The 17,422-nt window shown below is 57.2% G+C and overlaps 1 protein-coding gene across 1 annotated transcript; it reads right to left on the reverse strand.

Annotated features, from left to right (window-relative positions):
• Window positions 1-4,728: 4,728 nt before the first annotated feature.
• Window positions 4,729-7,456, reverse strand: LOC128817937 (serine/threonine-protein kinase pim-1-like; the record flags this gene model as incomplete). Its single annotated transcript, XM_053996842.1, has 4 exons — window positions 4,729-5,588; window positions 5,779-5,928; window positions 6,184-6,363; window positions 6,940-7,456. Coding segments are annotated over 3 exons (804 nt in total), but the record flags the coding sequence as incomplete, so codon positions are not given.
• Between the last annotated feature and the right edge of the window lie 9,966 nt (window positions 7,457-17,422).

Genomic DNA, 17,422 nt, shown 5'->3' on the forward strand with positions numbered 1-17,422 from the left:
GGGCACAGGCACAAGGGCCGTGACAGAGTCAGGGCTGAGGTCACACTCTGTGGGCTGGGGCAGAGCCCAGCCAGAAATAAGCCCTGAGGCAGCAGCTCTGCAGTGCTGGCCACCAGGCCGGCTTGCCAAGGGAGGATTCTGGCCATGCCCTGCAAGCAGGTGCTGCTGCCAAGGTGCCTTTGGTGCCTCAGGCTCTGCCTGGCACAGCTCCCAGCACGGCACTCTGCCCTTGTGCCCGAGGCCTTCCCTGGGCTGGGGCTGGCCTGGGGCTTTTCCTGCAGCGGGATCTGCCCTGCTCCTGGCACAGGAAAGGCAGTTCCTGCTGGAGCAGGAGGCTCTGCCTGCAAAGGGCTCAAACAACTCCAGCAAGGCCCTGTTGGCAAAGCCCCCAGTGGGAAATGAAGGAGGGGGGTCGCGCTGCTTTTGGGGTGAATAATGCTGAAACCAGCCTGACTCCTCCATCCCTAAGTTCCACATCCTCAGAGGGAGCTGAAGCTGTGTCAGAGCTGGAAAATCCCCAGAGAAAGGAACAACCAAGTGACACCACTGAGAGCTTCTGCACAGCTGCTGAGCTGGCCCAGCCTGGGCACATCTGACCCACAGGGCAGCACTTCAGACTAGAAAAGCCCCGTCCCAAACTTTAATGGCAGCCTCTCCTGACATTTCCCTTCTTGGGGCCTGTGGAGATTCCTCCCTGCAGGGGGACACCCCTCAAGGTCACTGCTCCAGGTAGAGCCTGAGATTTGCCCATGGTGGTTGGTCTGGGGGAGTGACATCAATCTCTGCTAAGGAACTGGTTTTCCTTTCATACAATTGCTTCCAAATTTAATACAATTGCTTCCTGTTTCACCCTCAGTGTCCCCGCAGAAGAACAGGGCACCTCTCAGGCAGTTCCAGAAGCTCCGGGTTCTCATTTCATGAGGTAATCTGGGATGCAAATGGCCTTGTCAGAAGGATAAAAGCAGAAGCAATGGACTAGAAAGAATTAGAAAAAATCACCCTTCTTCCAGACAAAGTCCACCAAGTCATTCCCTACATTTCTCCTTTTCAAATTCTTTCTGTCACCTACTCTCAGAGGTCCAGCTTGTTCTGGTGCTTATCATGAACTGACTGTGCTCTTGATTTATACCAGCACAGGAGATGTAGAATCACCCAAACTGCAGACATAAACAAACTCCCTCTGTCCACCCATTTTCATCTTCTAGATCACTTTCCAGGTGTCCATGGAGATGTGGAAATCATTATCACACACCTCTCCATTTCTGGCTGCAGGCTGTGGAGATTCTTTCTCTGAATTCAGTCAGGCTTGTATTCCCTAACAAGTCCTGGTTCCACCTCCTGTTTTCCAAGGCTGCAACAGCCCCAATGAAAACCTCACCAGTGGCACAACTCCCCAGCTCAGCAGGAAAAGAAAGAACAAGCTGTCAAGTTCTCCAAACCTTTGGCCTGCTTGGCTGCAAGAGTCCTGCTGCACACACGGTGTGGAAAGCCAAGAGAAGCTGCAGCTGGTGGCACATCTTGTGACAGGAGCTCGACCTCGTTCTCCAGGAAAGTTTCTTGAGAAGAGCAGACATCACTGTGGAGAAGATTCCTGGAAAACTGAAATAGCTTTCCAGAAGTGAAATGAAAATGGAAAGAAACAATCCAAGATGTTTTCCTCTATTTATTTCTCTGCTGCCTTTTTCCATCTTGCACTACTTCTCCATGCCATGAATTCCAAGTGCATCTCACCTCTCAGATCGGTGACTTAGACACTCTAAAATACCATGAGCTGCACACAGTTTGCCTTCCCATTTTTGCTGGAAAGCAGTGCTGGACCCTTAAGTGCAGGGCCAGGGCCAGGGAATCCTCCAGCCAGGGAATGTGCCCCGACAGGGTTTGATCCTCAGCAGGGACAATGCACAGCAGCGACCGAGGGGATTTCTCTGCCCCTGTGCAGGAGTCCAGACTCTGGGTCTGGGCTGAAGAGGGCAAAGTTCCCGTGTTTGGACAGGCTCAGGGGCTGCCCCCGGGGAGCGCGGGGCTGGGCGCTGGGGCGAGCGGGCAACGGACAAACGGACACGGGGACAAACGGCCCCGGAGCTTCAGTTGCAGCGGCAGCTTCCAGTTACCAGTGGGCGTGGCTTGGGAGGCCAAGCGATTCCTGGGAGGATCAAACCCTGGCCACAAGCTGCTTATTTGCTTTGGATTGCAAAACCCCTCCTCTACGAGCATATCCAGCAGGGCAGCACAGGTCTTGGCTTTGAAGGTGTGTGAATATGGTCTGAGCCCTGTGCCCATGGTGCTGGTCTCTTCCTCCTGAATCCTCTTGATGAATTTGCAAACCAGGTGAAGGAGAAGGGCAGGAAGCTCTGTTCCTCTTTCTTTCAGCCCTTGAAGGCATGGCAAATGACATCAGCGTCACCGTTGGAAGCCTGGCAATTCAAACACTGTACGTCCTGCAGGCAGTGGAGAGAGCTCGATATTCCATCTTGGACAGCCTGCATAATCAGCTCCGCAGGGCATGGAGGACACGGCCTCGTCTGTTAGGGCTCAGCTGGCTGTGCTGCTGGAGCTCTGCAGAGAGCTGATCCCAGAGGCTCTGTCTGCTGGGGCCACCTGAGCCAGCAGGAGTGTTTCATTTCTTCAAGGTTGTTCTTTCCTTCTTTTCTCTTTTCTTTAGCATATAAATATAGGATGTGTTGTAATAGACAGACTCCCAGGATCTTTCTTTTGCTGCCCAGGCTCTGCAGGGTATAGGGGAAGAGGGAGAAAAGGGTGCCTGGGCTTAGCAAGCTGCCCAGGCGTGCAGGGTTGCAGGGAAAATGGCCAGAAGCCCCTTGGCCTTTGGTGGTTCTGCTGAAACCTTTGTGCTGCCAACAGAGCCGGTGGGCAGGGGCCGGAGTTCCAGGGATGCCTGTGAGACCGGTGCCTGGAGATGGCCACAAGCCCTGTCCCAGGTAGGAACCGCCATCTGTGTCCTCCTGCCCGTGTGTTGCTGGCCGGATTGCTGAGGGCTCCGAGGTGCCTCTCGATGGGGCTCCTCGGGAGCTCCTGTGGGGCTGCGGCGCTGCTGCCAGGCAGGTTGGCCGGGCTGGGGGAGACCCTGAGGGGATGGGGCCACCAAGGGATGAGGGGCTGTGGAAGCCCTGACAGGACAAGGCAGTGGGAAGGCACGGGGGGGATGTGGGAGGGAGTGGGTAACGTTGGCTCAGGGAGGAAAGTGGGTTGGAGCCAAAGAGACCACTCAGCCCGATGTTCATGTGGCAAACAGAGAGCGTTTGTGCTCAAGCCCTTCCTTCTAAAGGGCCTTTGAAAAAGCCAGTCTGGATAATTTCACTGGTCTGATCTCTGCGCCCCTTCAGATTCTGGCCTGAGAAATGCCTGCAGCCTCGGGAGAGATGTGATGGGCGAGGCCCCTGTCAGTCAAAGCAGGGGCTGGTACATTCACCAGTACAAGCCAGCCTGCACTGTGACACACGGCAACAGAGTGCCAGGCACAGCTGCGGGTGCTCCCCATGAACCTCAGCTCTGGGACCCCTGTCTGCCCCAAGCTTCAGGGCTGCAGTGGGAGCCTGGCTGGGCTCTGCCCTGGGGCCATCCTGCAGGGACAGCTGCAAACAGGGAACATTCCCTTGCCACCAAGAGCCAAGCCAGGGCTGCAGGACAGCTGCTCCAGCCCGCACTGCACTGTTGGGTCCTGTGCTCTGGGGCTGGGGCTCCCCACACAGGGGACTGGACTGGTGTGCCAGAGGAGACAGAGAAGCTGCAGCTTCAGCCTAACTGAGGTGGGTGCATGGGCTGGGAAGAGTGGGGAGGCTCAAGGGGATTTACAGAGCTCATTGTGCTGGAAGGACAAGGAAAAGGGAGTGGGAACTCAGCAGTAAGGAGAGCTGAGGGCTGGAGAGCAGCTCTGAATGCCACTAAAATCCAACCAGACTTCGGAGACATTACTGCTCCTCAGCCAGTGACAGGATGAGTCCCTAAGCTGGGGGCTCAGCCTTCCTCGTGGTGAGAGGCATCAAGGAAGGCAGCAGTGTGATGGAGACTGCCACGGGCTGGGAACTCACTGGGGGAAAAGAGGGAGCAGTTGGGAAGTAAAAGGCAGGTGGGGGAGAGAACTGTTCAGAGAAGGGCTGAGCTACAGCTTGAGCAAGCTGCAAAATGTCATTTGGGGTCATCCCAGATTGATTTCATTTCAGAACCTATTGAACAAGTTTATTTTTTGGGTGGTGGCATCTTTTCCCTTGGCGGTTTACACTCTGCAAACTTGAGCTGTGTTGCTGAAATGCTCAAGCAAGTCTGTGCTGCAGGTGACACCATTTCTTCTTTGGCTGATTCTGGCCCGGTGCTGAGCTCCAGCAGAGCCCTGGCAGAGCCCAGAGCAGCCTCAGCACCCGCAGAGCCCGGCTGCAAGGAGAGAAACCAGAAAGCGCCCGTCAGCTGAAGGCTCCTGTCCCCTTGTCCCAGCCGCCCGCGGTGCCCAGGCCATGCTGGCCGTGCCCAGAGCGGTGCCCAGAGCTGCCCATCACTGCTGCCTTTGGCAGCAGAGCAGGAGGGCAGGACATGTGCCCAGCCTGCAGCCAGCCACAACACATCCAGCCCTCAGCAGCTGCCCAGAGCAGGATGCTCCTGTGCTCGCTGCCATCTCCCCAAAGCTCTGATCCCACCATGCCAAGCAGACGGGACCCACCTGACACCATCCACCGCTGGAAGAAAAGCTGGTCCCAAATTATGTCCTCAGCCTTCTCCAAGGGCACGGCCCATCCACGCTGCAGCTGCTCCCAAGCACTTCCCCATCCAGACTGGACCCAACCTAGAACGCTTCCTCTAGAGAAACACACAACAAATGATTGAAAATAGATTACAGACAAAAAGGGGAAACAAGAAAAAAGGTCAAAAATCTTCTCTCTGTCTGGGGCTTGAGGAAGGCGCAACCCCTGCATGCCAGGGAAAACCCCACCCACGGTGAAGGAAGCCCAGGCTTTCTCCCTTCCCCCTGCACTGCCCCCCAAAATAAGAGTGATCCCAAAGCAAACAAGGGCAGGGGAGCAGCCCAAGCCCTTCCTTGCCTGCAAAGCAAAGCAGCCCCTGCACAGGTTCTGGAGTCCCACCTCTGCTCCCACCATGGGGGTTGGTTTGTGTTGCGCTGGCTGCCCCAGCCCCAGCCCCAGCCCAGGGCCTGGAGGGTGGTTGGGGCTGTTGGCAGGGCCAGGAGCCCACTCCCATTTTGTACCCACCCCAGCCCATGCCCCAAGCCCTGCCAAAAGCAGCTGGGCAGCCGACTGGAGGATCAGCTGCATCCGCCCCAGCAAAGGGGGAACCTTGTGTTCCCGGCCAGGCTGTGCAATGCCCAAATCTGGGAGCATCCCCTGCGTGTGGACTCATCTGCAAATTCCCTGTGGAGCCTGGCTTTGGAGAAGGTGCCAGAATCAAAGTGCCATCATCTTCAGCTTGCCCGTGACCAGGTGGAGCAAGAGGTTGTCATCCTTGATGTCGTCCTCGCTGTCTCCAGCAGCAGCAGCCCCACCTGCTACAGCTTCTCCAGGGGCTCCTTCTCCTTCCCTGGGGCTGAGACCAGGCTGTCAGGGTTCTGCCCAGGGCCCCAGCTGTCAGGGAACCAAGGACAAGCAGAACCAGCTCGGATGACGGCCACCAGTGCTGGGCAGAGCAGCTCCGCTCCAGCACAAGGGCTGCGTGTTCCCATCTGATGACCCCTGGGCAGTGACACAGGCAGCACAAAAAAGTCTGGGTTCCTTTGCTTCTGATTGCCAAGGCATGTGTGGAGCTGTAACTTACCAGGGCCCTGCATCAGAGTGTGCCTGTGGCTCTCTCCCTTCTTCTAGGGCAGATGAATGTCCTGCATCCAGGGATCACACAACAGCTCTTCTAACGAGGGCCTTTCGATGTCCAGCATGGATAAACACCGCCTGATCAGATCTTGGCACTCTGGGCAGAGAAACCAGAACCCGCTGGTCAGTCAGAGAAGGCTCCTGTTGGCTTTGCCCCACTATTCCCGTGCCCAAGCCATGCTGGATGTGCTCAGAGCTGGGCCTAAACTTTCCCATCAATTCCCTCTTTTGGAGGAGAGCAGGAGAGCAGGACATGTGCCCCCTCCTCAGCAGCTGCCAGAGCGGGATGCTCACGAGCTGCTGCTGTCTCCCAGCACTGGTATTGCCCCTGTGGCCACAGATGAGGATCCACCTGGAGAGAGCCGTTGTGGCAGCGAGAGCTGATGGTCCCAGCTGATGTTCTGGCACCACCTGAAAGGGTGCTCCCCGCAGACCATCTGGTGCAGCACGATGCCCAGGGACCAGACGGTAGCTGGCTTGCCATAGTACCAGCCAAAGTGGGTCCATTCCGGGGGGCTGTATGACCGTGTTCCTATGGAATAGAGATGGGCTTCAGCAGGGGCATGCTGCTGCTTCCAGAGCCTGGCCCCAGCATCCCTGGGCATGCAGGGGCTGCCCCAGTGGCACACGGGGTGACCGCTGCCCTCTCGCCAGCACCTGGGACTTGTGTACAGACTTGGGGTTGAAAAAGAAGACACAGGTGCTGGAGGAGGGCAGCAGGAGCCCTGGCAAGGCCCGACCATGACAAGGAAAAACCCACTCAGTGCTGGGGAAAACCATGCCTTCATCCTCCCTGCCTGCATTGCCCCAAAAAACATTATGAATCCAAAGCAAACCAGGTGAGTGGAGCAGTCCAAGCCCTTTCTCACCTGCACACCAAACCAGCTGGGCCACAGGTTCTGGCCCCCCCTCTCTGCTGCCCCCACCCACGGGTGTTTTTGTTGGGCTGGCTGGCCCCACCCAGCCCTGCTGAAACGCAACTCGGCTGAAATCGCAGTGCCATGAAGGGCAGCAAAAGGGACAATCCCCAATGACACAGCCAGCTTGGGCTGGGAGATGTTGGGCCATGAGATACTGGCACCGGGAGCACACCCCTGTGTGGACTCACCTGCAAAGTGAATGTAGGCTGTGTCTTGCAGGTAGGTGCCACAGCCAAAGTCGATCAATTTAGCCTCCCCGGTGGCCAGGTCGACCAGGATGTTCTGTGGTTTGATATCCCTGTGGAGGACCCCGCAGCTGGTGCAGTGCCGCACGGCCTCCAGCACCTGGCGGAACAGGTCCCGCGCCACCTCCTCGGACAGGAACCCCCGTGCCCGAATGAAATGGTGCAGGTCCTGAGACCGCTTTGGGCGCTCCAGCACCATCACGATGTCGTTGGGGAGCTCAAGCCACTCCAGCAGCTGGACGACACCGGGGAAGCCAGTGGACACCTTGGCCAGCAGCACGACCTCCAGGGGTGCGCTGGTGCCGTCGGGCTGCGGGAGGAGCACGATGCCGTCAGTGGGGCTGAGGCCGTGCCGGGGCTCGGGAACCCCTCGCCCAGCCCGGGATGCTCTGCGCCCTGCGCTGGCCCCACGCCCGCTCTCCCTCAAGGCGTCCCGGCAGCTTCCACCCTGCCGGGCCCCGGCTCATCCCCGCCCGGCACACCCCGGCTTCTCCCGCTGGCCCCGCTCACTCACCAGCTGGCCCCAGTGCAGGACGCGGTTCCGTGGCACCCTTTTGATGGCCACCTGCAAGCCAAGAGAAGCAGCGGGCTCAGCTCGCCGCCCGCCCTGCCCAGCCCCATCCTCCTCATCTTCCTCCTCCGCCCCCTCCTCCTGCGCCCCCTCCTCCTGCGCCCGCCGCCGGCCCCGCCGCTCACCAGGGCGCCGTCCGAGAGCCGCGTGGCCGCGAAGACGCTGCCGAAGCTGCCGCGGCCCAGCAGCGAACCCAGCCGGTACTGCTCCTTCAGGCCCTGCTGTGCCTTCCCTGCCGGCGGGACGTGGCTGTCAGCGCTCGGCCCGGGGCCAGGAGCGGCCCCCGAGCGCCCCTCAAGCGCCCCGGGCCGGCCATCCCCAGGCGTTCGCTCCTGGCAACGGGACAGCGGCGGCTCAGGGCCGGCGGCCGCGCTGCCGAGCGGCGGAGCTCGGGCCGGGGAAGCCGCAGCGGAGGCGGCGGCAGCGGCCGCGCCGCCTGTGTCCTCCGCGGGGCCCGGGAGGAGCCAGCGCCGGGGCCGGGGCCGGGGCCGGGGCCGGGGCCGGGGCCGGGGCCAGGCGGAGCCAAAGGGAGGCGATGCCCCCCCAGCCCCAGGCACTGATGCCCGCCCAGCAGCGCCAGCGCCAGCACGGCCAGAGCCGGGCAGGGGCGAGACGGCGGCGGGACGGCCGCGGCCGGGGCCGGGACAGCCCCGCCCGGGGCCGTGGGCGGGCCGGGGACATGGCCCGGCCGGGAATAGGGGGAGAGAGACCGGGAGAGGAGGGGACAGCGGGAACGGGAGAGCGGGAGAGGCTGCGGGACAGCGGGAGTGGGAGAGGAGGAGCAAGAGGGACTCCACAAAGTTGCTGCTTTCGCTGCTCTGTCTGCTGCTGCTGCCGCTGCTGCCGCTGCAACTGAAGCTCCGGGGCCGTTTGTCCCCGTGTCCGTTTGTCCGTTGCCCGCTCGCCCCCGCGCCCAGCCCCGCGCTCCCCGGGGGCAGCCCCTGAGCCTGTCCAAACACGGGAACTTTGCCCTCTTCAGCCCAGACCCAGAGTCTGGACTCCTGCACAGGGGCAGAGAAATCCCCTCGGTCGCTGCTGTGCATTGTCCCTACTGAGGATCAAACCCTGTCGAAGCACAGTGCCTGGCTGGAGGATTCCCTGGCCCTGGCCCTGCACTTAAGGGTCCAGCACTGCTTTCCAGCAAAAATGGGAAGGCAAACTGTGTGCAGCTCATGGTATTTTAGAGTGTCTAGAACTCGCTAAGTCACCGATCTGAGAGGTGAGATGCACTTGGAATTCATGGCATGGAGAAGTAGTGCAAGATGGAAAAAGGCAGCAGAGAAATAAATAGAGGAAAACATCTTGGATTGTTTCTTTCCATTTTCATTTCACTTCTGGAAAGCTATTTCAGTTTTCCAGGAATCTTCTCCACAGTGATGTCTGCTCTTCTCAAGAAACTTTCCTGGAGAACGAGGTCGAGCTCTTGTCACAAGATGTGCCACCAGCTGCAGCTTCTCTTGGCTTTCCACACCGTGTGTGCAGCAGGACTCTTGCAGCCAAGCAGGCCAAAGGTTTGGAGAACTTGACAGCTTGTTCTTTCTTTTCCTGCTGAGCTGGGGAGTTGTGCCACTGGTGAGGTTTTCATTGGGACTGTTGCAGCCTTGGAAAACAGGAGGTGGAACCAGGACTTGTTAGGGAATACAAGCCTGACTGAATTCAGAGAAAGAATCTCCACAGCCTGCAGCCAGAAATGGAGAGGTGTGTGATAATGATTTCCACATCTCCATGGACACCTGGAAAGTGATCTAGAAGATGAAAATGGGTGGACAGAGGGAGTTTGTTTATGTCTGCAGTTTGGGTGATTCTACATCTCCTGCGCTGGTATAAATCAAGAGCACAGTCGGTTCATGATAAGCACCAGAACAAGCTGGACCTCTGAGAGTAGGTGACAGAAAGAATTTGAAAAGGAGAAATGTAGGGAATGACTTGGTGGACTTTGTCTGGAAGAAGGGTGATTTTTTCTAATTCTTTCTAGTCCATTGCTTCTGCTTTTATCCTTCTGACAAGGCCATTTGCATCCCAGATTACCTCATGAAATGAGAACCCGGAGCTTCTGGAACTGCCTGAGAGGTGCCCTGTTCTTCTGCGGGGACACTGAGGGTGAAACAGGAAGCAATTGTATTAAATTTGGAAGCAATTGTATGAAAGGAAAACCAGTTCCTTAGCAGAGATTGATGTCACTCCCCCAGACCAACCACCATGGGCAAATCTCAGGCTCTACCTGGAGCAGTGACCTTGAGGGGTGTCCCCCTGCAGGGAGGAATCTCCACAGCCCCCAAGAAGGGAAATGTCAGGAGACGCTGCCATTAAAGTTTGGGACAGGGCTTTTCTAGTCTGAAGTGCTGCCCTGTGGGTCAGATGTGCCCAGGCTGGGCCAGCTCAGCAGCTGTGCAGAAGCTCTCAGTGGTGTCACTTGGTTGTTCCTTTCTCTGGGGATTTTCCAGCTCTGACACAGCTTCAGCTCCCTCTGAGGATGTGGAACTTAGGGATGGAGGAGTCAGGCTGGTTTCAGCATTATTCACCCCAAAAGCAGCACGACCCCCCCTTCTTCATTTCCCACTGGGGGCTTTGCCAACAGGGCCTTGCTGGAGTTGTTTGAGCCCTTCGCAGGCAGAGGCTCCTGCTCCAGCAGGAACTGCCTTTCCTGTGCCAGGAGCAGGGCAGATCCCGCTGCAGGAAAAGCCCCAGGCCAGCCCCAGCCCAGGGAAGGCCTCGGGCACAAGGGCAGAGTGCCGTGCTGGGAGCTGTGCCAGGCAGAGCCTGAGGCACCAAAGGCACCTTGGCAGCAGCACCTGCTTGCAGGGCATGGCCAATATCCTCCCTTGGCAAGCCGGCCTGGTGGCCAGCACTGCAGAGCTGCTGCCTCAGGGCTCATTTCTGGCTGGGCTCTGCCCCAGCCCACAGAGTGTGACCTCAGCCCTGACTCTGTCACGGCCCTTGTGCCTGAGCCCTGCAAAGCCCAAAGGTCACCTGTGCCACCCTGGCTCTGCCAGCCCTTGGGGCAGGGGGAGGAAAGGCAGAGAAGGGGCCGGGTTTGGCTGTGGGATGTGGGGTCCAGCAGAGACAATGAGGAGTCAAGGGATCATTTCAAGATCTGCTAATCATGATGCCTGTGACAAAAAGTCTGAGTTCCCCATCACTCACTCTCATTCCCCCCACTCAAAGCACTCTGGGTAGCACTGAGAAAAAAAGCAGAGAGCCAGACCAACCCTTGGTATCCCTCCGTTTCCAGCTGCACAGTGAAAAGTAGAATAAATTAGAGATGCTGAAATGAAAGGGAAGTCTTCAAAAAGGTCACTTTATTTATTCCAAGGCACGTTGGAAGTGGAATCACCCTGAGATAGAGGAAGGTGAAATGAGCAAAGGGCACCTGTGTGGGACCAGCAGGTCTCACTGCACTGGGGCACAGGGAGCCCTGTTTTCCCTCTGGGCTCCCCAGGGTTCAGGCTGAGAGCAGTGTTGAAGATGAGGCAGCAGCACAAACCTGAGCTCAGAGAAAAAAGGCTGAGCAAAGTTCAGCCAAAAAAGAGAAGTATTTTTGAGGGGATTCCTAATAAAAAAGCATAGGAATGACACAATGAAATCTTTCCCAGCTTGTCAATATCTTCTTTCAATAGTCCATGTCTCCCAGAGTGAAGAAATGTCCAACAGCAGCTCCATCAGCCACTTCCTCCTGCTGGCACTGGCAGACACGCGGCAGCTGCAGCTCCTGCACTTCTGCCTCTTGCAGGGCATCTCCCTGGCTGCCCTCCTGGGCAACAGCCTCATCATCAGCGCCGGAGCCTGCGGCCACCACCTGCACACGCCCATGTTCTTCTTCCTGCTCAACCTGGCCCTCAGCCCCCTGGGCTCCATCTGCACCACTGTCCCCAAAGCCATGCACAATTCCCTCTGGGACACCAGCACCATCTCCTACTCAGCATGTGCTGCTCAGCTGTTTCTGTTTCTCTTCATCTCAGCAGAGGTTTCTGTTCTCACCATCATGCGCTACAACCGCTACATGTCCATCTGCAAACCCCTGCACTACGGGACCCTCCTGGGCAGCAGAGCTTGTGCCCACATGGCAGCAGCTGCCTGGGCCAGTGCCTTTCTCAATGCTCTCATGCACATGGCCAATACATTTTCCCTGCCCCTGTGCCAGGGCAATGCCCTGGGCCAGCTCATATGTGAAATCCCATGCATCCTCAAGCTCTCCTGCTCATGTTTCTTCCTCAGGGAACTCGGGGTTTCTGTTTGCACTACCTTCTTAGCTTTTGGCTGTTTGATGTTCATGGTTTTCTCCTATGTGCAGATCTTCAGGGCTGTGCTGAGGGTCCCCTCTGAGCAGGGATGGCACAAAGCCTTTTCAACCTGCCTCCCTCTTCTGGCCGTCGTCTCCCTGTTCCTCAGCACTGGCAGAGTTGCTTATCTGAAGCCCCCCTCCATCTCCTCCCCATCCCTGGATCTGGCCCTGTCAGTTCTGTACTCGGTGGTGCCTCCAGCCCTGAACCCCCTCATCTACAGCCTGAGCAACCAGGAGCTCAAGGCTGCACTGGGGACACTGGTGACAATTTCAGAAACATTCAACTGCTGGTCAGCTTCTGCAAATCATTTGTAATAAAAGTAATCATTGATTGTTCCTGTTGGTTTGGTTGTGTGGGTTTTTCCCTGTGTTTTAAGATTTTTTAAGATTGTCCACAGAGGCCATTCCTTGTGCCATTTCTCATTTTGTTTCTCTCTAACTTTGCTGTGGCCCCAGAATTGCAGCAATTGGAGCAGCAATGTCTGTGTACAGAGCTGGGGGCAGATCAGGGCTGGCACAGAAGCCCCGTTCCTGCTGGCCACACCATTCCTCATCCAGGCCAGGAGCCATTGGCCTTCTTGGCCACCTGGGCACACTGCTGGCTCATGTCCAGTCTGCTGTCCATCAGTGCCCCCAGGTCCCTTTCTGCCTGGCTGCTGTCCAGCCCCTCTGTCCCCAGCCTGTAGCACTGCAGGGGTTGTTGTGGCCAAAGTGCAGGACCCGGCACTTGGACTTGTTAAACCTCACCTTGTTGGATTTGGGCCCTGCATCCAGCCTGTCCAGGGCCCTGTGCAGAGCCCTCCTACCCTCCAGCAGATCCGCACTCACACCCAGCTTGGTGTCATCTGCAAATTTGTTGATGGGCTCGATCCCCTCATCCAGATCATCAGTGAAGATGTGAAACAGGACTGGGCCCAACACAGATCCCTGGGGGACAGCAGCAGGGACTGGACACCAGCTGGAGGCAGCACCATCCCCACCACTCTCTGGGCCCAGCCTCCAGCCAGCTCTTCAATCTCCCAGTGAGGAGGGAACCTGCCCAAGCCGTGGGCTGCAGCTTTTCCAGGGAATGCTGTCAGAGACAGTGTCAAAGGCGTTGCTGAAGTCCAGATGGACACATCCACAGCCTTTCCCACATCCACAGGTGGGTCACCTGGTTATAAAAGGAGATCAGGTTGCTCAGGCAGGACCTGCCCCTCTTAAATCCACGCTGGCTGGCTCTGATCCCTCGGCCATCCTGTGATGGCACTCAGGGTGATCTGTTCCATAACCTTGCCGGGCACTGAGGTCAGGCTGACAGGCCTGGAGTTCCCCAGATCCTCCTTCCAGCCCTTCTTTGGGATGGGCTCACATTGGCACCTCCAGTCCTCTGGGACCTCCCTGGTGAGCCAGGACTGATGGTAAATGATGCAGAGCAGCTTGGAGAGCTCATCCACCAGCTCCCTCATGCCCCTAGGATGGATCCCATCCCATCCACCTGTGAGCATCTGAGTGGCTCAGCAGGTCACCAGCTGCTTCCTCCTGGATTACAGGGGCCTGTTCTGCTCCCTGTGCCCTTCTGCTAGCTCAGGAGAACTCTTGTCCTGAGGACAACCTGTCCTAATATTGAAAATTGAGACAAACAAGATGTTAAGTAGTTTGGCCTTTTCCTTATCTTTAGTTACTATATTCTCCACTGCATCCAATAAAGAGTAGAGGTTGTCCTTATACCACATTTTGCTATTAATTTATTCATAGAAGCATATTTTGTGATTTTTCACAGAAATGTCCAGGTTAAGCTCTAATTGAGATTTCACCTCTTTCCTTTTTTTTTCTGAATGACATAACAACATCCTCAAACACTTGCTAAGTTGCCTGACCTCCTGTCCAAAGTTGATGCATCCTCTTCTTTCCCTTAAGTTCCCACAAAAGCTCCATGGGCAGTCAGGGCAGTCATTTTCCTCACCAGCTCATCTTTTGCCACACTGGGACAGGCTGCTCCTTCCCCCTTAAGATTACTTTCTTGAAATGTGTCCATCCTCCCTGGACCCCTTTGTTTTTAAGAGCTGTTTCCCTTAAAAAAATCAGTACCTGATTCAGTACTCCCCAAATCTCCATCCTAAATAGGCCAAAGTCTGCCCTGCCTAATTCCAGTGTGGAAATTTTGTTGCTGCCCCTCCTTCTTTCACAGAACATTGAAAACTCGATTATTTCATGGTCACTGTGCCCCAGGCAGCCTCCGACCCCCACATCTGCCACCAGCCCTTCTCTGTTTGTGAGCAGCAGGAGACAGAGCTTTCCTTGGGAGTGGAGTGTTACCAAAAATTCGGTAAAACAGAAAACTCCTTCACACCAATGCAGCATCAAGAAGCAGCATTCTTTATTCAGCCGGATGCACGGGGGAGAGCTCCTCCCAAAGCCGAGCGTGCTGAGTGCAGGAAAGTTTCTGTTCATGTTCTGTATTTTGTGCACATATTCATTGACTGTCCCAGACTAAACACACAGATGATAATCATTTCCCCAAAATCATTAACATATTTCCCCTCCCCTTTACCCATGCTCTCTTCTGTCCTGGGGGGTCTCTCTGGTGGTCCCTGGTGGTCGTGGACCTCAATGTTCCCGTGGGCCTGGCTGAGCTGGCAGGACACTGAGGCTGGTGAACTTCCAGTTCCCCTTCTCACACAATGGGCATTGTGTGGTTTCCATAGGCCTGGGGTTTTGGAGAACAAGCTCCAGGTGTCAGCTCACCTGGTGGAGACAATTTATCATCTGGTAACATGAGGTCACAGAGTGGGCTATGACATGACAGAGTGGGGTATGTGAGGTCATCGAGCAGGTACAGCATCATAGACTGTCTCTGTGACATCACAGAGCTGGCTGTGACATCACAGGGCAGAGGTCTGACATCACAGAGCAGACTGTGACATCACAGAGTTGGCTCGAACATCAGAGACCAGCTGTGTGACATTAGAGAATGGGCTGTGACATTGCAGACCAGGCTGTGACATCACAGAGCAGGCTGTAACATCACAGGGGGGCTGTGTGAGGTCACTGGGTTGGTCACTCCACCCCAGCTCCCCCTCACAGTTTCTCCCAACAAGTCCAATGCTGTTCATGCCCAGCGGGGTCCCTGTCCCCCGGTATCCCCCCGGTCCACCTGCAGCCACAGCCTCCACCAAAGGATGTTCCACAGGATCCACCCCAGAGACTGACATGGGGAAAAGGGGCCAGGGCTGTGTGACCAGGACATCACGGACGGGGATTATCCAGGCCCCTGTGGCCTGGGTTGGGTTCCCCAGGGCAGGAAAGATGTCTGGCAGCTGGAGCAGGCTTAGGGAAGGGCCTCCAAGGTGGGCTGAAGCCCTTGGGCTGTGAGCAGAGGCTGAGGGAGCTGGGCTTGTCCAGCCCGGGGTAGGGAAGGCTGAGGGGCTCCTCATCCCAGCCTGGCAGTGCCAGCAAGGAGGGGATGGAGAACACAGAGCCAGGCTCTTCACCGGGGGGCCTGGTGGGAGACAAAAGCCAATGGGTGGAAGGGGAAAGAGGGGAGATCAGCCAGGCCAGGAGGAGATGAAATGAGTCAGGCTGGTTTCAGCATTTCCTCAACACCAAAAGTAGCCTGACCTCCCTTCTCCATCCACCACTGACAGCTTTGTAAATCAGGAATTGTTTGAGCTGTTTTTCCTCCACTCCAGGATGAGCATCCTGATACAAGAACTTAATTGTGTTTATATCTAACGCAGAACCACGCTGCTGGGACATTGCACATAGCTCAGGGAAGAGCATGATTGTTATTAAATTGTGCAGCCATGAAGTGTTTTGATTTTCATATCAGTTCAGACTGCATTAGAAGGTGCTGGGGGTCAATGTCAATTGGACATTGCTGATATCAATCCATAAACAGGAAAAGAACAATTCTCTCTGCATTGTTTTCAATATAGTAGATTCACTTTGAATACACTTCTGAAATCTGTCTAATTAACCACAGAAGAACTGAAAACTTTAATTATTCCTAGCACTTTTTCTTTTTTGGGTATTTTGAACAAATATTTATGAGCTTGTCTCATGGAATTCCTGAACTGAAGAGCTCAAGAAAGAAGAGGCCTCTGGAGTAGGAAAATTCATCAGCAACCTCCAAGAGGCTGAGGATCCATCCCCATCAGAGCAGCAATGAGCAGAAGTGGGCACAGCTTTGTGGCTGCCCCAGCTCTGGGATGGGCCCTGGGCCTGGAGCAGGAGCAGCTCTGGAGGGCTCCAAGGCTGGGGCTCTTGTGCTGGCCTGGGCAGATGGGATGGCAGCAGGGGCTGCAGAGCTCTCAGCACCTGAGCCCGAGGGGAGCAGGGCAGCCAGGGAGCCTCCTTGTGCCTTGGGCAAGCCCCTTCCCCCATGGCTGGGGCTGAGTCCTGGCTGAGCTGCAGCTGCTGCTGTGCCCTTGCCAGGGGCTGAGGCCGTGGGGCCAGTGGCCAGAGCAGCCTGGCCTGAGCAGAGCTGTGGGGCCAGAGGCGGCTGGGCTGTGCTGGGGAGAGGCCCTTGGTGCTGCACAGAGCTCAGGGCAGCTGCCAGAGCTCGCAGGGAGCTGGGCTGGGCTCCGAGAGCCTGGCACAAACACCAGCAGTGTCCATCTCAGCCTGGCTGAGCGTGCAGGGGCAGGACTCAGCCCAGGCCTTGTGGGGCAGGGCCAGCGCCTGTGCAAGGCATTGAAAACAGGCAAGTGCCCGAGAGAGGAGGCTGCTCTGTGCCCTTGGGGGCATGGACACAGCAGGGAGGGGGCCCAGGACATTTGTCAGCGCCAGCCTCTGTCCCCAGCCCTTGGCAGCCCTGGCTGCTGAGCCCAGCTTTGCCCTGGGCTGAGTTTGGCTGTGGCCCAGCTCCATCCTCCTGCGGGGCTCAGGGCCTGTTCCCGGCCATGGCCAGCCCTGGCCGGCCTCTCTGCTGGCCCAGAGGCTGGCAGAGCCCAGGGCAGGGCTGTCTGTGCAGCCCCACAGGTGCCACGGGCTCGGCAGGAGCTGGCAGAGGCTGCCCAGCAGGGAGGCCATGGGGCACAGAGCCCCAAGGCTGCTGTGGGCACCACGGCACAGGGGCCGTTCCCAGCTGCAATGCTCCTGTCCTGGGCTGGGCCTGCACAGGGGCTGTGGCACCATGGCTGGGCCAGCACAGGGCCACAAAGGGGCCACGCAGCCGCTGCCGGGGCTGGCAGCAAGGCCGGGCACAGACAAGGAATTGCTGAGCGTGGCCTGCGCTGGCCAGGGCTGACTGTGCCAAAGGCAGAGCTCAGCTGCCCTTGGGGGCTGCAGGAACAGTCAGGAGCCCAAAGAACCTCCATGGCTGCGCTGGAGACCAAGGCTGGAGCAGGGAAATGCAGGGCTGCTGCGCCATGGGGAGGGCATGGAATTCCAGCACACACCTCAGCTCTCTGATGATCCCAGCACCGTGCTGGGCCCTGTTTCAGCCTGGAGCAGAGCAGATGTTGATGGCACAGGAGCCCTGCGGGGCTGGCAGGCACCTGCAGCTTGCAAGGTGCTCTGCTCTCCCTCAGCTCCTCTCTGAGAGATGCAATCCCAGCTGGGCACCTCAGGGCACAAGTGGCACTGCCTGT

This window comes from Vidua macroura, chromosome 22 (assembly GCF_024509145.1).
Source record: "Vidua macroura isolate BioBank_ID:100142 chromosome 22, ASM2450914v1, whole genome shotgun sequence".
In the NCBI taxonomy this organism is placed as follows: domain Eukaryota; kingdom Metazoa; phylum Chordata; class Aves; order Passeriformes; family Viduidae; genus Vidua; species Vidua macroura.